At 39.1% G+C, this 16,614-nt stretch overlaps 1 protein-coding gene across 1 annotated transcript in view; it reads right to left on the reverse strand.

Moving 5' to 3' along the window:
- Positions 1 to 336: 336 nt before the first annotated feature.
- The window catches only part of apc (APC regulator of WNT signaling pathway), a 38,058-nt gene continuing 21,780 nt past the window's right edge, over positions 337 to 16,614 (reverse strand). Inside the window, 14 exon segments of the mRNA XM_043231697.1 lie at positions 337 to 7,343; positions 7,345 to 7,702; positions 7,789 to 8,003; positions 8,093 to 8,209; positions 8,344 to 8,421; positions 8,504 to 8,643; positions 8,749 to 8,844; positions 9,588 to 9,966; positions 10,066 to 10,164; positions 11,926 to 12,006; positions 14,317 to 14,400; positions 14,499 to 14,612; positions 14,694 to 14,802; positions 15,991 to 16,186. Coding sequence (XP_043087632.1) covers positions 1,338 to 7,343; positions 7,345 to 7,702; positions 7,789 to 8,003; positions 8,093 to 8,209; positions 8,344 to 8,421; positions 8,504 to 8,643; positions 8,749 to 8,844; positions 9,588 to 9,966; positions 10,066 to 10,164; positions 11,926 to 12,006; positions 14,317 to 14,400; positions 14,499 to 14,612; positions 14,694 to 14,802; positions 15,991 to 16,186 — 8,072 coding nt within the window. The 3' untranslated portion in view covers positions 337 to 1,337.

A 16,614-nucleotide genomic window follows, 5' to 3' on the forward strand; every position in this document is an offset into this window, starting at 1 on the left:
AGTGCAAAAGTGTGACCAGTGCTAATTTGCCTGGTTATCAGACAGCCCTCAGATGAACTGTGGACTAAATGTACTATATATGGCAGTAGCATTTACAAAAAGATGGCTGACAACATTCCTGACTGTTGGCGAATACCACATTCCTGAAAGCTGACCATATGAAGTAATTTAGATATTTATTTGCTTAACAAAATTGGATGAGTACAATACAATAACGGAGGAAATTCTTTACCTCAAAGCTAAATCAAAGAAAAAGAAAATCCCCGAAAAATATGAGATCACAATTTATTGGAATTCCTTTTTGTCAGGTCAGTCACAAAAATGATAGAATCTGAGTAATTTAATATTTTTTATTGGAAATATTTTGTAAACATTGATTTGCCCACTTTATTGCATGAGAAAAATAAACATTAAAAAAACTCAAATAAAATGTGATTATTTACACCATGGTTTTGGCAAAACAGTTGAGTCTAATTATGTGCTTAAGTACTAAATAAAAGGGGAAGCAAATGAGCTTTTAAAAAGGTACCAACACCAAAACCTACAGGAATAATTTAATTATCAAACATTACTTCAGTCCTTCCAAGACTACTGTTTCATTGAAAAGACACCCGCCTCATCTGGCAACAGCTATACACAAACAGCAGAGCAATGGAACTATGTTTTTTTTTATATAATCTATGTCAACCGTCAACATCATTCAAGAGTTTTGAGGATTATTTCTTGCTTTCAAAAGCGCACACACGAAAGTGTAAAATGTTACACTACAGCTATCAGTACAGGTCATATGTCCACAGAAATGTTTTTTATAGGAAATACTATACCACTGAATCGGTTCATGCAAGGAGAAAATTCATTATGTAACATACAATATGCAACAGTAAGAATGAGTTTAACATTTGAATTAATACAGGTTTACAGTTTGTTCTAAAAAAAAAAGAAAAAAACTGCATTAGTATTGAATTCCACCAGAAGTTGAACAGCATCCCAAATAGTCCACCATCATTAGTCAATATTCTTCTCAAGACAGAGTAAATACAGGAATCTGATGTGTGGTTAAATTAAATATTTACATAATCAAATCTGTACAGTACAAATTGTCAAACACCTTTGCCTCCCTACTGCTGCTTCTCTGAATATGAAAACAACATTAGCTTAAACAGCAATCAACCAGCAAGAATAAGTTTCTTAATACAGGGTGCAACAACAATAAGTTCTAAGAAAGTGGCGTCCACAGAGGTTTCTCCACAACAACACAAAGCAAATTATAAACCAGGCCAGAGTTTGTAATAATGTTTTCCGGCTGTTGCCATAAAGGTTTGTGAGCAAGTCCAAACTTAGACAGAAGTGACAATATAAGACCCACTTTCAGTTGTGTCTCCTTTAGTGTCTCTCTTTTTTGCATTGCTTGTAATAGGTGTTGGGATCTGGGATGGTCTTGGAGTTGTGCCGTCGGCACTACTCTTTCTGGGGCTTGGTGTATAATTAAAAGGACTTACCCTAGCAGCCACAGCACCACTAGGGGAGCTGTGTTTGCTGGAGTTAGTTGAGCTAAATGGTGTGCGTTCAGCAACTGGAAATTCATGGACCTCTGTGCCAATGTTTGGGTTACTAGGTGCAGGCTTGATATCGGCAACTTTTTTATCAAGAGACTCGTTACTCCTGAGTAAATTCAGATTTGTTTCTGAACCCAGATGGCCCATAGCTGCATTCTCACTCGCTAACGGTTGTTTTGAGTGCGACCCGCTTGAGTCTCTGTCACAAGGTAGCCCTTTGCTTGACTGACTGTCAATAACAGGAGGTGTGTTTGCTGTGGGTGATTTACTAGACCTTGGATTGTTTATGGGACAGTCTTCAATTCTCACCCAGACATCTTCTGTCTTGGACATAGCAGCACCCAATGAATGAGCAGCATCACCAGTTGGATCTGGTAAATCTAAAGTCATAGAAGATGCATATGAGCTTTCACTCTCTTTCATTTTCCTCCATGTTCCTTTGCGTTCCAGGCCCCCCTCTTTGCCTGATTTGTGAGGAGGATTAGATGGTTGACGCTCGTCCTCACTTCTACCTTTTTCACTGGACTCAGACGAAGCAGACAAAATAGAAGAGCTGCTGCCAGTTCTTTTCCAAGTGCCTACTCTTGGGAGAGATGATGAATGTTTGCTGTGCTCCCTTTTCCATGTCCCCGTCCTGTTGATTGGGAGCCTGGAAGGGCTTTCTGAATGGGATCTGGAGATGTCATGCCTTCGGAGTGACTTAGAATCACCATTCTCTGCAGTGTTCTGAACATTAGGAGACTTTCTCCAACCACTTCCCTGGTAGGGTAAACTAAGTGACATATCCGGTAAGGATGGACTAGATACTGGAGTTTGTGACTGGCTTGTAGATGAAGGAGACAAGGACTCGAAAGATGCAGATTCCTCTAATTTCCTTTTTAGTGTTGGACTAGGGGCTTCTTTGATGAATGTTGACTGACGAACAAGTCCAGGCTTCTCAGATCGGTCAGATTCACTCCCACTAGATTTGGTAGATGACATTCTGGACAACTCTGCCTTCTTTGAAGGACCTGAGGCTCCGCACTGGCTTAGACTTTTCGAGGCAGATTCACTTCTAGGAATTCCACTGGTACTTCTAGGCAAGCCACTCTGCTTTGTTGGTGTTTGCTGGCCCAGTTGCCTCCCTGGAGAAGTGTAAGCCATGCGTCCGGATCCTGAAGATTTTGTTGAAGCAGCACTGGGGGAGGCGGTGCGAGGCAGCTGAGATAATTTGCTGGATGGGCTCAAACCATTCCTACCAGGTGAAACTGAGGCACGACCAGGGGACTGCATGGGCCTTGTTAGAGATTGCTGAACTGGTCTAGAAGGTGTGGAGTCTCTAGACCCAGATCGAGAGGAACCTTTACTTGACCCTCCTTGAGATGATGCTGGGTCCCTGGCAGGACTAGGTTCAGAACTTGCTGGGATTTTGATGGTTCTTGGAGAGTTTCCAGGGCCAGGAGCTTGGGATGGTGGTTTTGACATTTGGCCACGTGGAGGGGGCTTTTTCGGTACAGGACTGGTGCTAGGAGAGCTGCTCCTTACACCAGGAACATGAATCATTGTCCTCCCTCTGGAGATCACAGGAGCTTGAGCTTGTCTGTGCTGAGAGGACATGCTTTCAAGGCTTGGTCGGGGCTTTCCTGTGATTAGACTTTTATACACTTTCTTTCCTCCTTTCAGGCTCTTAGTTTCTTCCTCTTTCTTTTTTGACTCTGAAGTGCTTTTCTCACCAGGTTTTAGTATTCTTGGCCCTTTATTTGTAGCAGGCTTATTGTCCTCTTGATTTGAAGGAAGGTGGAAAGGTGATCCTATGGAAATGCCCGATTTGAGAGACAGAATAGAGTCTGAATCAGAGGAACCTTGTCTGGAGAGACTCGCTGCAGCCTGATGAAGACTGCTAACTATAGAATTGGCACCCTCTTGAATGGCTTTCCAATCAAATGATTCAGAGTCTGGTGATAAGGCTTGCTCTGAAATAGGGCTATGTGTATCCGTGAGATCTAATATAAGATCTGGTTCCTCTGCTAAAATACCATCAGACAACATGCTCTTTTCTTCCTTAATCCCTGGTTCCTCAGTCTTACTTCTTGGTGGCTGTTTCTTTTTCTTTGGCATTGCAGAACTGATGCATTCTTGGAGAAGGTCATCTTCAGAGTCAATACTAAGAGAGCTAAGGGAACTATTTCTAGAGAAGCACACAGGGGTATCCTCAACGTGAAAGGCCTTTGGTGCATAACCAGAGGCTTGTGGCCTGGGCACTTCCATCTGAGTTGCATCATCTTTGTGTGAGCAATCTTTGTTGTTGTTTTCTTGGTCAATGTCACTTAATGAGCTAAGGGATGAGTTTCTAGAAAAACATACAGGTGTGTCTTCAATGGAAAACTTCTGCTTCTCATCGCACACTGCAACTGTATTTTCTTTGGGTGCTTGTGGAAAACCTGTTTTTTGAAGGGGTTTTGTTGGAGCTGTCTGAAATGCAGATACTCTATTGGTGTTTATTGGATGATCCACACTGCATTTCAAAGGAGGAACTTTTCTTTGCTCTTTATCTTTTCGCAGCTCAGCTTTTTCTTTAGACAAGTCAAGATCATCATCCTCAAAGTCAAGTGAACTTAGAGAATCATTGCGAGAGAAGCAATAAGGTGTGCCCTCAATTGGTGTGTAATGATGCGGAGAATCAAAGGCAAATCCAGGACGTGTTCTAACCTCGGGATTAGCAGGCTTATCAGCGAACTCTCTTATGACAACTTTGGGCTCTTGCTTTTCCGATTCTTTGTTTTTATCTGGATATGATGCTGCTTCTGACAAGCTACTAGAAGCCTCTGGCCGTTTGAGCATCCTTGCTCTGTACTCACTGCTTTGTGGCATAGGTTTTACAGGAGAAGTTGGCTTTTTCTTTTCCAAGTCTTGCTGAACTAGGTTACCAGTGGCAGTGGATGGATGCTGACCTTGTTCAGGTATCTTTTGCACTCGAAATGGTTTGTGAATTTTGCCTTTGGGCATTGCTGAATTGATGCACTCTGCAAGAATATCATCTCCTTCATTCTCAGCCAAGGCAGACTGCATAGGAGGTGATAAACCTGTATCTTTAACCTCTGCACTTTTTCCCTCTGGCAGAGTGTCTCGTCTTTGACAAGATATTTCTGCATGGGGAACTGAACTTTCAGTACCCACCAACTCATTCGGGGGTGAATCAATTGTGAGGTCACTGAGAGATGTTGCTGTGGAAAAGTTAATGGGTGTTCCCTCCACACAGTACACCCGGGGCATGTCCTCACAGTGTGTGAGAGCAACATGCTTCTGCTGCTGCCCTCGGTTTTGTGGTGGCAACAATTTATAAACTGGGAGCTGACTTGGCTTGCGAGCCACGGGTGGTGGTATTCTAGAGGTGCTTGACGGCGATTGCTTTTTTGGTTTTCTTGATGATTTTGTTGGCATTGCTGAGTTAATACAAGCCTCTAAAATCTCTATGTCATCATCATCATCTGAGTCATCCAAGATGTCTTTTCTAGGTTCAGTTGTTGATGGTGGTTTCTCTTGAACCTTAGGTTCTTGAATGTCTTCTTTCTCAAGCTCTGTTTCATTGCAATGGTCATCTTCATGAACTGGGGGCATTATCTTTAGCTCAACATCTTTCTGAATAAAGGGCTCATCTAAACTTAGTGCACTAAGACTTGAAGCACAAGAGAAGCCATCTGGAGTGCTTTCTGTGGCAAAATGTAGAAGTGTATCATTATCTGGTAAAACCTGCACTTTCTGTACAGCAGCATTTACAACTGCATGTCTTGGAGGCAAATCACGTTTTTCAGAATGGGGTGGCACAGTAACTTTTTGTTTCACTGATGTGGATCGTGGTGGTGGCGGTGGTGGTGTCTTGCTGCGACTTGGTGGCATTGTTTGTCCTGGGCTATCAGGTAGATCACTCGGACTGATAATCCCACTTACCATCCCACTGCATGGCTCACTCTGCACAGAACTTGCAATGGAATGACTCTCAAAACTGTCAAGGGAGCTGACAGATGTGCATCTGCTGAACATGAGCGGAGTCTCTTGTACATAATGTTCGGGGGGACTTTTGGGTGTCTGGGCACCACTTTTGGATGGTGACTTAGCACCTGATGAAAATTCCACTGTTTTGTGATGCCTAGAAGCATCTCCATGACCCAAGTGATGCCGTGGAGGTTTGATACGAACATAATGGCCTGATGATTGGCTCTCAGATGTACGTTGGTCAGATGCAATGTTACTAGTGGACTCTTTTTCTGATATAGGCAGAGTTGGGTAGTTATTAGCAGAGTTGACATTACGCTTGCAGCTGTCCATTTCATCTTCCTCGGAGGACAAAGATGATAAAGAACTACCACGTGAGAAACAAATGGGCGTGTCCTCCACACAATACGTCTGTAATGTCTCTTGATTTATTGTGGGAGCCTTGCATGCTGGGTTCTTCTGAACTGCTCTTGTTGGTCCTGCTCTGCTTTGAGCAGACGAAGGATGGAGCTGCTTTTGCCTACCCTGGTTCTTTAAAGATGCCACAGAGGAGGAACTATCTTGGCTTAAATGGTCTTTCACAGAACCTTGGGTAGAAGATGGCTTTGAATGACTAAACATGGCCTTCTTTGAGGAAGCATCAGAGTACTTCAAACTGTAATCAATAGGCTGTTCTACATGGTGATCCTCATTGTATTTCATGCTGTAGTTTGTAGTTTGCTCATCAAGCTGCTCTTCTTCTGAATAACGCTCACTGTAGTTTGTTGGTTTGTCATCAGCATAATCATCAACAGTGCAGATAGTCTGAGAGATCTTTTTGTTAAGTCCATGACTTGACCCACTGTTAATTTGTTCATTTGAGCCCCTTGACCTAAATCCAGGCAGGTCCTGTTGAACAAACCTGGGCTGGTACTTTTTTAGTTTATCCTCTCCGTCACCGCTGGCTTCAGTGTACATGGGGTATCCTGGGCTTTGCGATCTCTGTGGTTTCTGATCTGGTCGTTTCATTTCATCATCAAGAAGCTTAGGCCTTGCCCACCTTTCATTCTGGCTTGGGCTTTGTCGACCAGAGTTGAGCTGTTCATCAGAATACTTCAAACTGTAGTTAATAGGCGTATCCAGATCTCCATTGTCATCTTCCATGTGATTCGCATTGTGTATTTTATGGGCAAGATCTGCAGGATATTTTCTGTAGACACAACATTTGCCTTCATCATCTTCTGAATAGGAATCCACAGAGGGCTTCATTTGACCTCTCTTCCCATAGCCATCAGTGCTGTTGACACTATTCAGACTGTCATTAGAAGCTCTGTACTCCAGTTTGGGCATTGGGCACGGTCTGCCTGAAGGGTCAGTTTTGCTGTAGCTGTACATATTTTGGTGACCATGAACAGCAGTTTAGCGTCGAATCATATCGTCTTGCACGACATGAGTATCTGGTGTGGATCCTGCGGTTCTATCATCCATACTTAAGTGCATGTTCTGCACTTCCTCCATAACTACCGCAATTTGAGCTGCATTCGTAGGAATCTGCACCATTCGCTTGGCAGCCTCCACATCGGAATGAAAACCCCTTCGCTCTCGATCTAGACTTCTGTCTCTCTCGGCTCGGACGCTTTCTCCATTTCCCCTGTTGTCTCGAGATGATGGGCTTGAGAGCACTGGGGTGTTCATATAAGGAGACCGAACACCAACTCCACTGGGATTATAGCCATCTGATCGACAGACCCCATCATAATCGCTGTAGACGTTATGCTTATGCCTCGGCTTGGCCCGATGGGAGGCTTTTGGGCTCAAGTTGTCAATATTATCGAAAGGTTTCAGAGAGGTGCTGTGCGTCTAGTTCTTCAATTAGTGCTTTCTGTTTTCTGACATGAAGAGATGGTAGGCTAGATCCAGGAGACATGATGTTGGCATCCTTATACTTGGCAGGCCGATTGGCCATGAGGTTTCTCAAAGCAGCCGCGCTTCCCATAGCTATCATCTTGTGCTTGGAGTGAATGAGATTTTTCAGCATGCTGACTGCCCCCATATCCCATAATGCTTCTTGATCTTTTGCATTCCGAGCAGAGAGGTTCCAGAGTGTCCCTCAAGCATTGCTCACTATCGTCAGACTGTGTGATTTAAGGTGCTGAAGAAGAGTCTGAAGACAGCTGTTTTCCCTTAATATTTGCCTGAAATGCACAAAAAAAGATGAAAAGGTTTGTTAGACATATTAAAAATCTGAGAGCATATGTAGCTTTTATAAAGCATACTTTACCTGTGCTCCTCATTTGTGGCAATTAGGCTTGACACATTTCTCAAAATGCCACCACCACTTTCTATTATGGCAAGGGTGTTGGTTTGACTTCTGTATGTTAGAGTGCTCACTAAAAACGCCAAAGCTCCAGGAACAGTACAGATATCAGCTTTGTTTTCAGTGCAATGTGCTGATAAGTTCCAAAGGGCGCTCAAGACACTTTTTAATGTGGATTCCTGTAAGATAAGAAGACCATTTCTTTAATCATTGAACGGTTTGTTTGCATTCATATAGAAATGATTAAATAGTTGCAAAGACTCCTCACCTTCTGAACCTCTAAGGCACACTCCATCAGGGCTCGAACACTGCCAACTTCTCGCAAGATCTTCTTACTGTTCACATCAGCTCGCCATGAGAGGTTCCTCAAAACACTGGCAATTACCTAAAGCAGTATACAGCTTCTTAGTCCAATTACTTGAGATTAACGTCTCTTCTTTTGGTGGTGTGCATGACTATACATATATTTTTCAATATTTAAATAATCAAATTAAGGCATGAATTTTCAAACAACTATACCTGCTGTAGGTCCTCACTCTCTGACTTTAGTTGAGCTACCATGGCTCTCATGCAACCTTTCATTGAGCAAAGCGTAGCCTGTGGGCAAAGCAAGCAATTAAATGCTATAATAAACACTGAATAGTAATGATGAGAGACAGCACTGAGAGAAATATCGCACCTTGTTGGCTACATCTCCAAAGGTTAGATTAGTTAGAGCCATTCCAGCATATCGTCTTAGTGTAACACTGTAGTGATCATTGGTAAGACCGTAAATCTCACAGTCTACCTGTAGCAGCTCTCCAATCGCCTGAAGTCCACCTGCAGAAACAATGCATTGAAAATACAATTCGCATTTAAGGTTTTTTAACGTTTAACAAGAACAAACGGAAGGACAAGTCAAATTTAAAATTTTGGAAAACCTACCAAGCTCATTCATCGCGTGCCTGTGCTCTTCATCAAAGGAAAGTTTCATGAGAACACAAACCGCTGGGCAAATCTGATGCTCGACTGGTGAAGGCACTGCAATGAAGGCAAAAGTATGTAAAAAAGGCTGTACAGGTCACATATATTAATTATGCTTCAACCCATTTAGAAGAATGATTGAATCATCTATTAAGCTCCCATTAGAGCATTTAATGTCAATCACATATAAAAATTAATAAAAAGGAAAGAAAAAAGCATTGCATTTACTCCAGCAATATATTAGATACATAAAGGCCACTATATTACCATGGTTGATGTTTAGATGACTAATGCAGATGCATCAGATTCACTTAACTAGTAAAAATAACTAATTCATAATATTAAAAATGCTAAAAGGACATTTTAAAACACAAAAGTAAAACTAATATAAAATTTAAAATATAAAATGATAACTCAAAATATTAATGTTAAATTAAAAGAACACTTATTTGGTAACACTTTAAAATAAAGTTCATTAGATAACAATATTAGTAAACATGAACCAAGACTGTACAACTTTTCTACAGTGTTCATTAATCTTAGTTCATATTAATTTCAGCATTTACTGATGCTATGGAAGTCAGTGGTGACCAAAACAGCCTGGATAATAACTTTCTTCAAAACACAAATACATCAAATAAAAAAAATAAATAAAAGCAAAAAATGTTAAAACACTGTCAGTGAATTTTGACACCCAGACAAGGATGAGAAAACGGTTCTATTAATCCACACTGTAACTATAACTAAAAATAGTCCCTCCGCGCTATTCCTGACACCTAACACACATCAGAGGGCCTCACTTGGGTTCTTGTCCTGGTCCACGCCGCGCTCATGGCTTTCCTGCCACTCCCAGCAGGTCTCGCAGTACGCCCTGATCTGCTCCAGCAGGTGGAGCACCCGGATCTCCCTCCGGCCGCGCTTGTCATCAGGCTGCGAGTGGATAATGTTATGCAGGGCGGCGCTGGCCCTCGCCCGGGCCTCTTTGCTGCCGCGGGAGTTTCCGAGCAGCACGGAGTCCTTGTCATTGCCGTGGAGGAGCTGGATGAGCAGCGGCAGGCAGCCGGACTGACGCATGGCGATGCAGCTGTCCTGAGAGCTCGACATGGCCAGGAGGGTGCGAGACATGTCGTCTTTATCATGGGTGCCCAGCATGGACAGCAGAGAGTACACCATTTCCACCTGAGCATATGCAGACTTGATTAAAGCGATGCACGACGCGAGACGCATTCAATCATCACAGCAAGTCATTAGAGCATTAACAATTCAGCGCTAGTTGACCTTAGTGCCCAAATGGCTGGTCAGTCGGCGTGGAACGGAGTAACTTCCGGCACTGCTCAGCTCGCTAGAGACTTCATGATCGACCCGAGAAACTGAGCTCTGACAGAAAAAAAAATAAAAAGACAGATTCAAAAACATGTTGGCGATAAACAAGCAGGTCTTCAGTGAACTTAATTACAATAGTAAAATCTTTGTATTTTTCTGTTGTATTTATGGCATACCCTACAAACAAAGTTAAAAAATTTATTTAAATGCACATTTACTAGTGCTGTCAAATGATTAATCCCATCCAAAATAAAAGTTTTTGTTTACATAATGTGTACTGTGCATATTTAGTACACACACAAATACATGCATACACACATATATATAAACACAGAGTATACATTTATATAATATATATATATATGGCTCAAATATACAAAATATAAACAAACAAGTAATGTAATGTTAAACAAGAAAAAGATTTCTGTTTAAATTAATTGCAATTTTGTTTGTGTTATTCTGAGCCAGAAATAAATAATCACACATTTTTTCCTGCTTTCCTAAATGCACCCACTAAAATGCCATTCAGTCACAAATCAAAATCAATTTAACACATTAAAATATCAACTACTGTCACCCCAAACACTAATTAGTTGTAATTTTTATTTTTTTCTATCCTAGTTTTTGCCCATTTGTCAGTAACATTTTATTTACCCATTTAAAACAATATTTTAAACAACACGCACATATATATACATATAACATATATAAATGAGTGTGTGTGTATAGTATATGTAAATATATATATATAAACATTTCACTGAAGTATAGACATGCATGTCTATTATTAAATATACACTGTATAGACAAATATAAACTTTTTTTTATTTCAATTTGGAAAAACAAATAATTGAACAGTAATATTTACATTTATTAATTGTATTTACATTTATCAATTAAAACATTTTATACATTTAAATAAAATATTGAATAACTGAATTATGGTATTATATTTTAAGCTATACATTGCATTATTTAAAAATATTTCTATTAATTGTTTACAGTTGCAATGTTTTCTTGGAATATTGCATAAGGTAAATGGACGCTGTGTTTTATTACGTCACTGAATAAAAAGTCCTTTTAAGCATCAGTAGCATTGTATATATTTTTCACCTTACAAAATCTCACTGTTTACATCAAACAGCATCCTAAGCGTGTCCACAATAGTGTTTTTTTAATATAGTAAATATTATTCCAATATAATATAAATAAATGCATTTGGAAACTACTTAATTTAATAATGCAAAAATACATTTCTAAAAAGGTAGGTAGGTAATCATTTAATTATATTATTATTTATTTAAATTACACTTAGAGCATTTATATATGCATTTGTATTAGAACTATTTATAACACGATTTAAAAGCTACAATTTCACTTTGCAAACACAAAAACGGGGGCAAGTCTCTTTGCTTAGTGAACAATGTATGGCTCGTGTATCAGACTCGATCCTGCACCTAATCCAGCGACATACCGCTCGCACCATCTGTCCGAAAAATACCATGCGGCATTAATGCGAGTCAAACAGTATGGAGCACAAAAAAAAAAAACCCTCCCGTTTTTCTGCTTAGAATTTCAAAGTCTGACTAGGGCTCTATGATGAACAATAAAACCATTAGCATCTGCATTCAAATCATTATTATTCAAAGCACACCGAAGCTCTTGGCTCAGACTGAAAGGCTTTTAAAAAAAAAAAAAAAAAAAGGGCCTGAATCCTTGTCACCCACTGGCAAAAAAAAAGGCCACCGGAGGACACTTCTGTTCAAAACGAGTCTAATTCAGAAGGAGCCTATTGCTAATAGATACAGTACTCACCTGTGAGCAGGCGGCGTTACCGGCGCTGGCGTCTCCGGCGGCGTGGGCTCCTTCGCTCTGCGTCACGGGGTCATGCTTGACCTGAACATTCGACGATATGAGAAACGGCGTGTTAAATCACAGCTGCATGGCTCTGTAAGTCACAGGTGGACTGAGAGCCTCTCTGGAGGCAGGTGAGGGATCTCCTGTGTAATCGGCTCTGAGTGAGTCTTCAGATGCAGGACGGCAGCTGCAGCAGCAGCAGGCCCTTACTGACCTACATTGCTTTCTCATTCAGCCGGCGGGATTACGGCAGAGGAGGGGGAAGCGAAGTGTCCGACAGGATTTATCAACTCTGAGCATGTCGGGGAGCATGCATACAAAAACTACTTCACTGTATAAAACACCTAGCCTTCCTGTAGTACAGTAGAGTATCGCATTAGCAATGGCCAACCCTTATGCATTATTTTTTTTTAGCTATATTTAAACGTAATAAAATATTTATCTTCTGTTCAGAATATCGCACGTTAATGTAAGGGAAAGCTCTGTTTACTTGCATCACTGAATATGTATTATAATGAAAAATCTTTGAATAATAAATCATATTATTCATTATTTCCTTTCGTGTTTATGTCTCACTCATTTATGTGGTTATAAGTAAATTGTACTTTCTTAATATTAATGTCTTAATTTGTAAAATATAATTGTACTATTATAATAACATTATTAGTACTAAACAGGTAGTATTTTATTATTCATTAATTTTTAATTACATTTTTTCTTTGCTTTAGACTTTTTAATTATGTTTTAGACAGTTTTATATATATATATATATATATATATATATATATATATATATATATATATATATATATATAAAAATGATGCAATATTTATTATATAATGTTTTGAAATAATAATAAATATTGCATAAAAATACAATATTTTTTTTTTTTTTTATGCAATATTTATTATATAAGTTTCTCTCTATCATATATATATATATATATATATATATATATATATATATATATATATATATATATATATATATATATTTATTTATAATTAAAATAATATATATATAAAATATATAAAATATATATATATATAATAATATATATATATATATATATATATAATTTTATTTAATTTAATTTAAAGCAATGTAGAACGGTTTGGATAATGTCAAATGCACACATGTAAATGTAAATGCAATACATGAACGCAAGCATAGCTAGAAAAGCTCTGCGCATCCTCAAGCTAGGTCAGAGCACACCAATGTTTTTTTTAATGCTCAGCCACACAGAACACTATCCATTAGTAGAGCATGCTCATTCAATTAAACTTTTATGACTTAAGTGTTTATGCACAGATGCATTTTCAGTGCACCATTTGCGTTTGCTTCTGTACGAGCTCTAAAAGAGGAACATTACTGAACGAAGCGCTGCAAACTCTGATGCCGAGATGGAAATGACAGCCTTTCTGAAGCAAAGGAATTAAATGCAGAAAGAGGAACAATCTGACCACAATTTTCCATACTGACAAGATGAGATTCGACAAGATTTCGCAAAATAACTTTCACTTGTTCATGTGGACACAAACAGAAGTCATAACGCATAGCTTTTGGGGAACCAACAAATTTTAAACAACAGTTTAATCCAAAAATGAGTATTTGCTGGAAACGTGCTCATTCTCAGGTCATCCAAGACGTAGCATTGCATCGGTCGCTCTGCAGCGAATGGGTGCCGTCAGAATGAGAGTCTGATAAAAACGTCGCAATAACACACAGCACTCCAGCGCATCAGTTAACATCCGGAGAAGACAAAAGCCGAAACAAATCCATCATTAAACCGTTAACTCTGGTCAAAACGCAAATTAATTATCCATAACAGCGCTTCCTCCCGCTTAAAATGGGTCTGGTGTGAAATCTGCACAGATAAAGCACTGTTTACGAGCCAAACGGCTCTAAACCAATACGTGGCCGGATACTGGCGCGACAGACAGGAGATGGACTTTTTCACTGCAGGAAGCATTATAACGGATTATGAAGTCGTATTTTAGCTGGAAGCAACGCTTTGAAGTTCAAAACATCCTAATGCTGGATTTGTTTCTTACAAACACGCAGCTTTTGGCTTTTTCCCGACTTCTTTTCGAGACGTTAACCGATGGACCGGAGCGCTGGGGATTATGGCGACGCTTTTATCAGCTGTTTGGACTCTCGTTCTGACGGCACCCATTCGGTTTCACTGGCGAGCAAGCGATGCGGTGCTACATTTCTGCTGAAGAAACAAACGCGTCTCCACTTTGGATTGGGTGAGCGCATTTCCAGCAAATCCTCGTTTTTCGTTATTCCTTCAGTTTATAAAAATCGGTACTTCTAATCGACTTTATTCCAGATTAATCGAGTACCTCCGAGTCGGTCGACTGGGGCTGTAAACGAGTCCGAATCCTCAGCATGTCCTTCTCTATCTGCTGGATCCGAACGACGCGGCCCTGAGGATAAATGATGAAAACCTCATCACTACAGTCGTGGTTTCACTCTGGATTCAGAAGTTCAGGTTTCGTTTCTCGGTTTCAGCATCTCGGCCCACCTGCGCTCGTTTCTCCATGTCCTGACACGTGCCCAGCTGCTCCTCCATGGCGGCTCGGATCTGCCGGGCTTCGTATTCCAGCTGCCGTCGCGTCATGTCGGTCTGCAGAGAAAACTACAGCAGCGGAAGAAGCAGCGTGAAGCTACAGAGATCACATGAGGTCAGGGTTTACTTTGAGACTGTTATAATGCTTACATTCTCGGTCAGCGGCAGACTGTCAATCCTTTTGGTGAGGTTTTGTAATTGAGCGTAATACCAGTCTTTTTCTTTTTCCTCCTTCTCAAGTTCAGCCATCAACAAAGACCTAATAAAAGCAAAAACATTTTTTGAATTATGTTAGATAAGAATTTTTGAATTTTGTTATAGCTCAAAATGTAAAAATCAGCCTAGGTTTCATAAGTAAAAAAAAAAAAATTATAAATGTAAAAAAAAATTATAATAATTTAATAATAAATATATTTTTATTATTATTATTGTTCTAATAATAATAATAATTTATTATTATTATTATATATATATACACATACACATACACACATATACACATACAAATAAAATGTGAAATTAGTTTTTGAAAATAAAGATTTTTGTTTACATAATGCACTGTGTATATTTATTATGCATATATAAATACAGACATGCATTTAAAAATATTCTAAGTTAATACATTCAAATTTAATTTATAGAAAACATTTATATATATGCTGTATGTGTGTCTTTAGAAATACACCATAAATATACAAAGTATACAAAAAACATTATGTAAACAATTTTTCTTTATTTTAAATTAGATTAATTGCAATTAATCGCTTGACAGCAGTAATAAATAGCAGTATAGGCTCCATAAACAATTTTTTATTTAAAAAAAAAATCTAAAATTATTACTTTTTGAAAGAAAATGCTGCTTTTGATGCATGTATAACTTTACTCATACTAAATGCAGAAAATGTAGAAAAGACAAACATAAACCTGCATGTAATTGATTAAAAATACAGTAAAAACTGTATTTTCTCATTTCTTAAACTGTGATTTCTTCCTGTGATCAAAGCTGAGTTTTCAGCATCACTACCCCAGTCTTCAGCGTCACATGATCCTTCACAAATCATAATAATATACCGATTTACTGCTCGAGAAACATTTCCGATTATCATCAATGTTGAAAATAGTTGTGCCAACTCATATTTTTGTGGGAAACTGATTTATTTTACAGGAATATTTCAATTAATTTGAAATAGAAATCATTTGAGACATTATAAAATGTCACTCTTGATCAATTTAATGCATCCAAGCTCAATAAAAACCCAAATAGTAAATCACATTAAACTAACTTCTGATCACCAAACGCTTTTTCGCTTGCAATCATCAGTCCCAAATTTAACCACGCAAATCTCAGAGCAGCAAAACCCCCTGGGAGCTTTAGAAGAAAGCTTCAGTTAACCTGCTTAAAGAGATCTACTCAAGCATACGAGCGGCCCATCTGACGCTCGCTCACCGTTCCTTCTCCAGCTCCTCCAGGTACCCAGCGCTGTCTCGGCCCCCGCCGGTCACCCCTCTCCTGGGGAAGGAGCTCATGGGGCTGGGGCTGGGGCTGGGGCTGCTGTCAGCCGAGTGGGTCGAACCCGAGCCCTGCAGAGACGTCTTGGACCTCAGCTTCACGCCAGAGAAACTGCTGGGGTCGAGACTCATTTCTGCAGGACACAGCGGAAGATGATGATGGGTATCACTGTAATACTTTCCAGAAAACAAGTTTAATTGCGCGGCAAAACCAAAACTTTGAAATAAACATGTAAATAAAACGCATTATAAATGTGATTCAGCTACTCTCACTGTAAACTAAAACGTAATAAAAATCCCAAGTAAGCAATACCACATAAAAAAACGAATTAGATTAAAAATATTAGTGCTGTCAAATGATTAATCGCGATTAATAGCATCCAAAATAAAAGTTTTTTTACAGAATATATAAGTGTATATTTATTATGTATTATATAAATACAAACACGTGCTTAATATGTGCTTATATATTAAATATATTTTTATATAACACAAAAATTATTATATAAATGTATAGTCATGTAAATATTTAAATATATAGTTTTATATATGCAAAAATGTG

Source organism: Puntigrus tetrazona, unplaced genomic scaffold, assembly GCF_018831695.1.
Source record: "Puntigrus tetrazona isolate hp1 unplaced genomic scaffold, ASM1883169v1 S000000401, whole genome shotgun sequence".
NCBI classification, from domain to species: domain Eukaryota; kingdom Metazoa; phylum Chordata; class Actinopteri; order Cypriniformes; family Cyprinidae; genus Puntigrus; species Puntigrus tetrazona.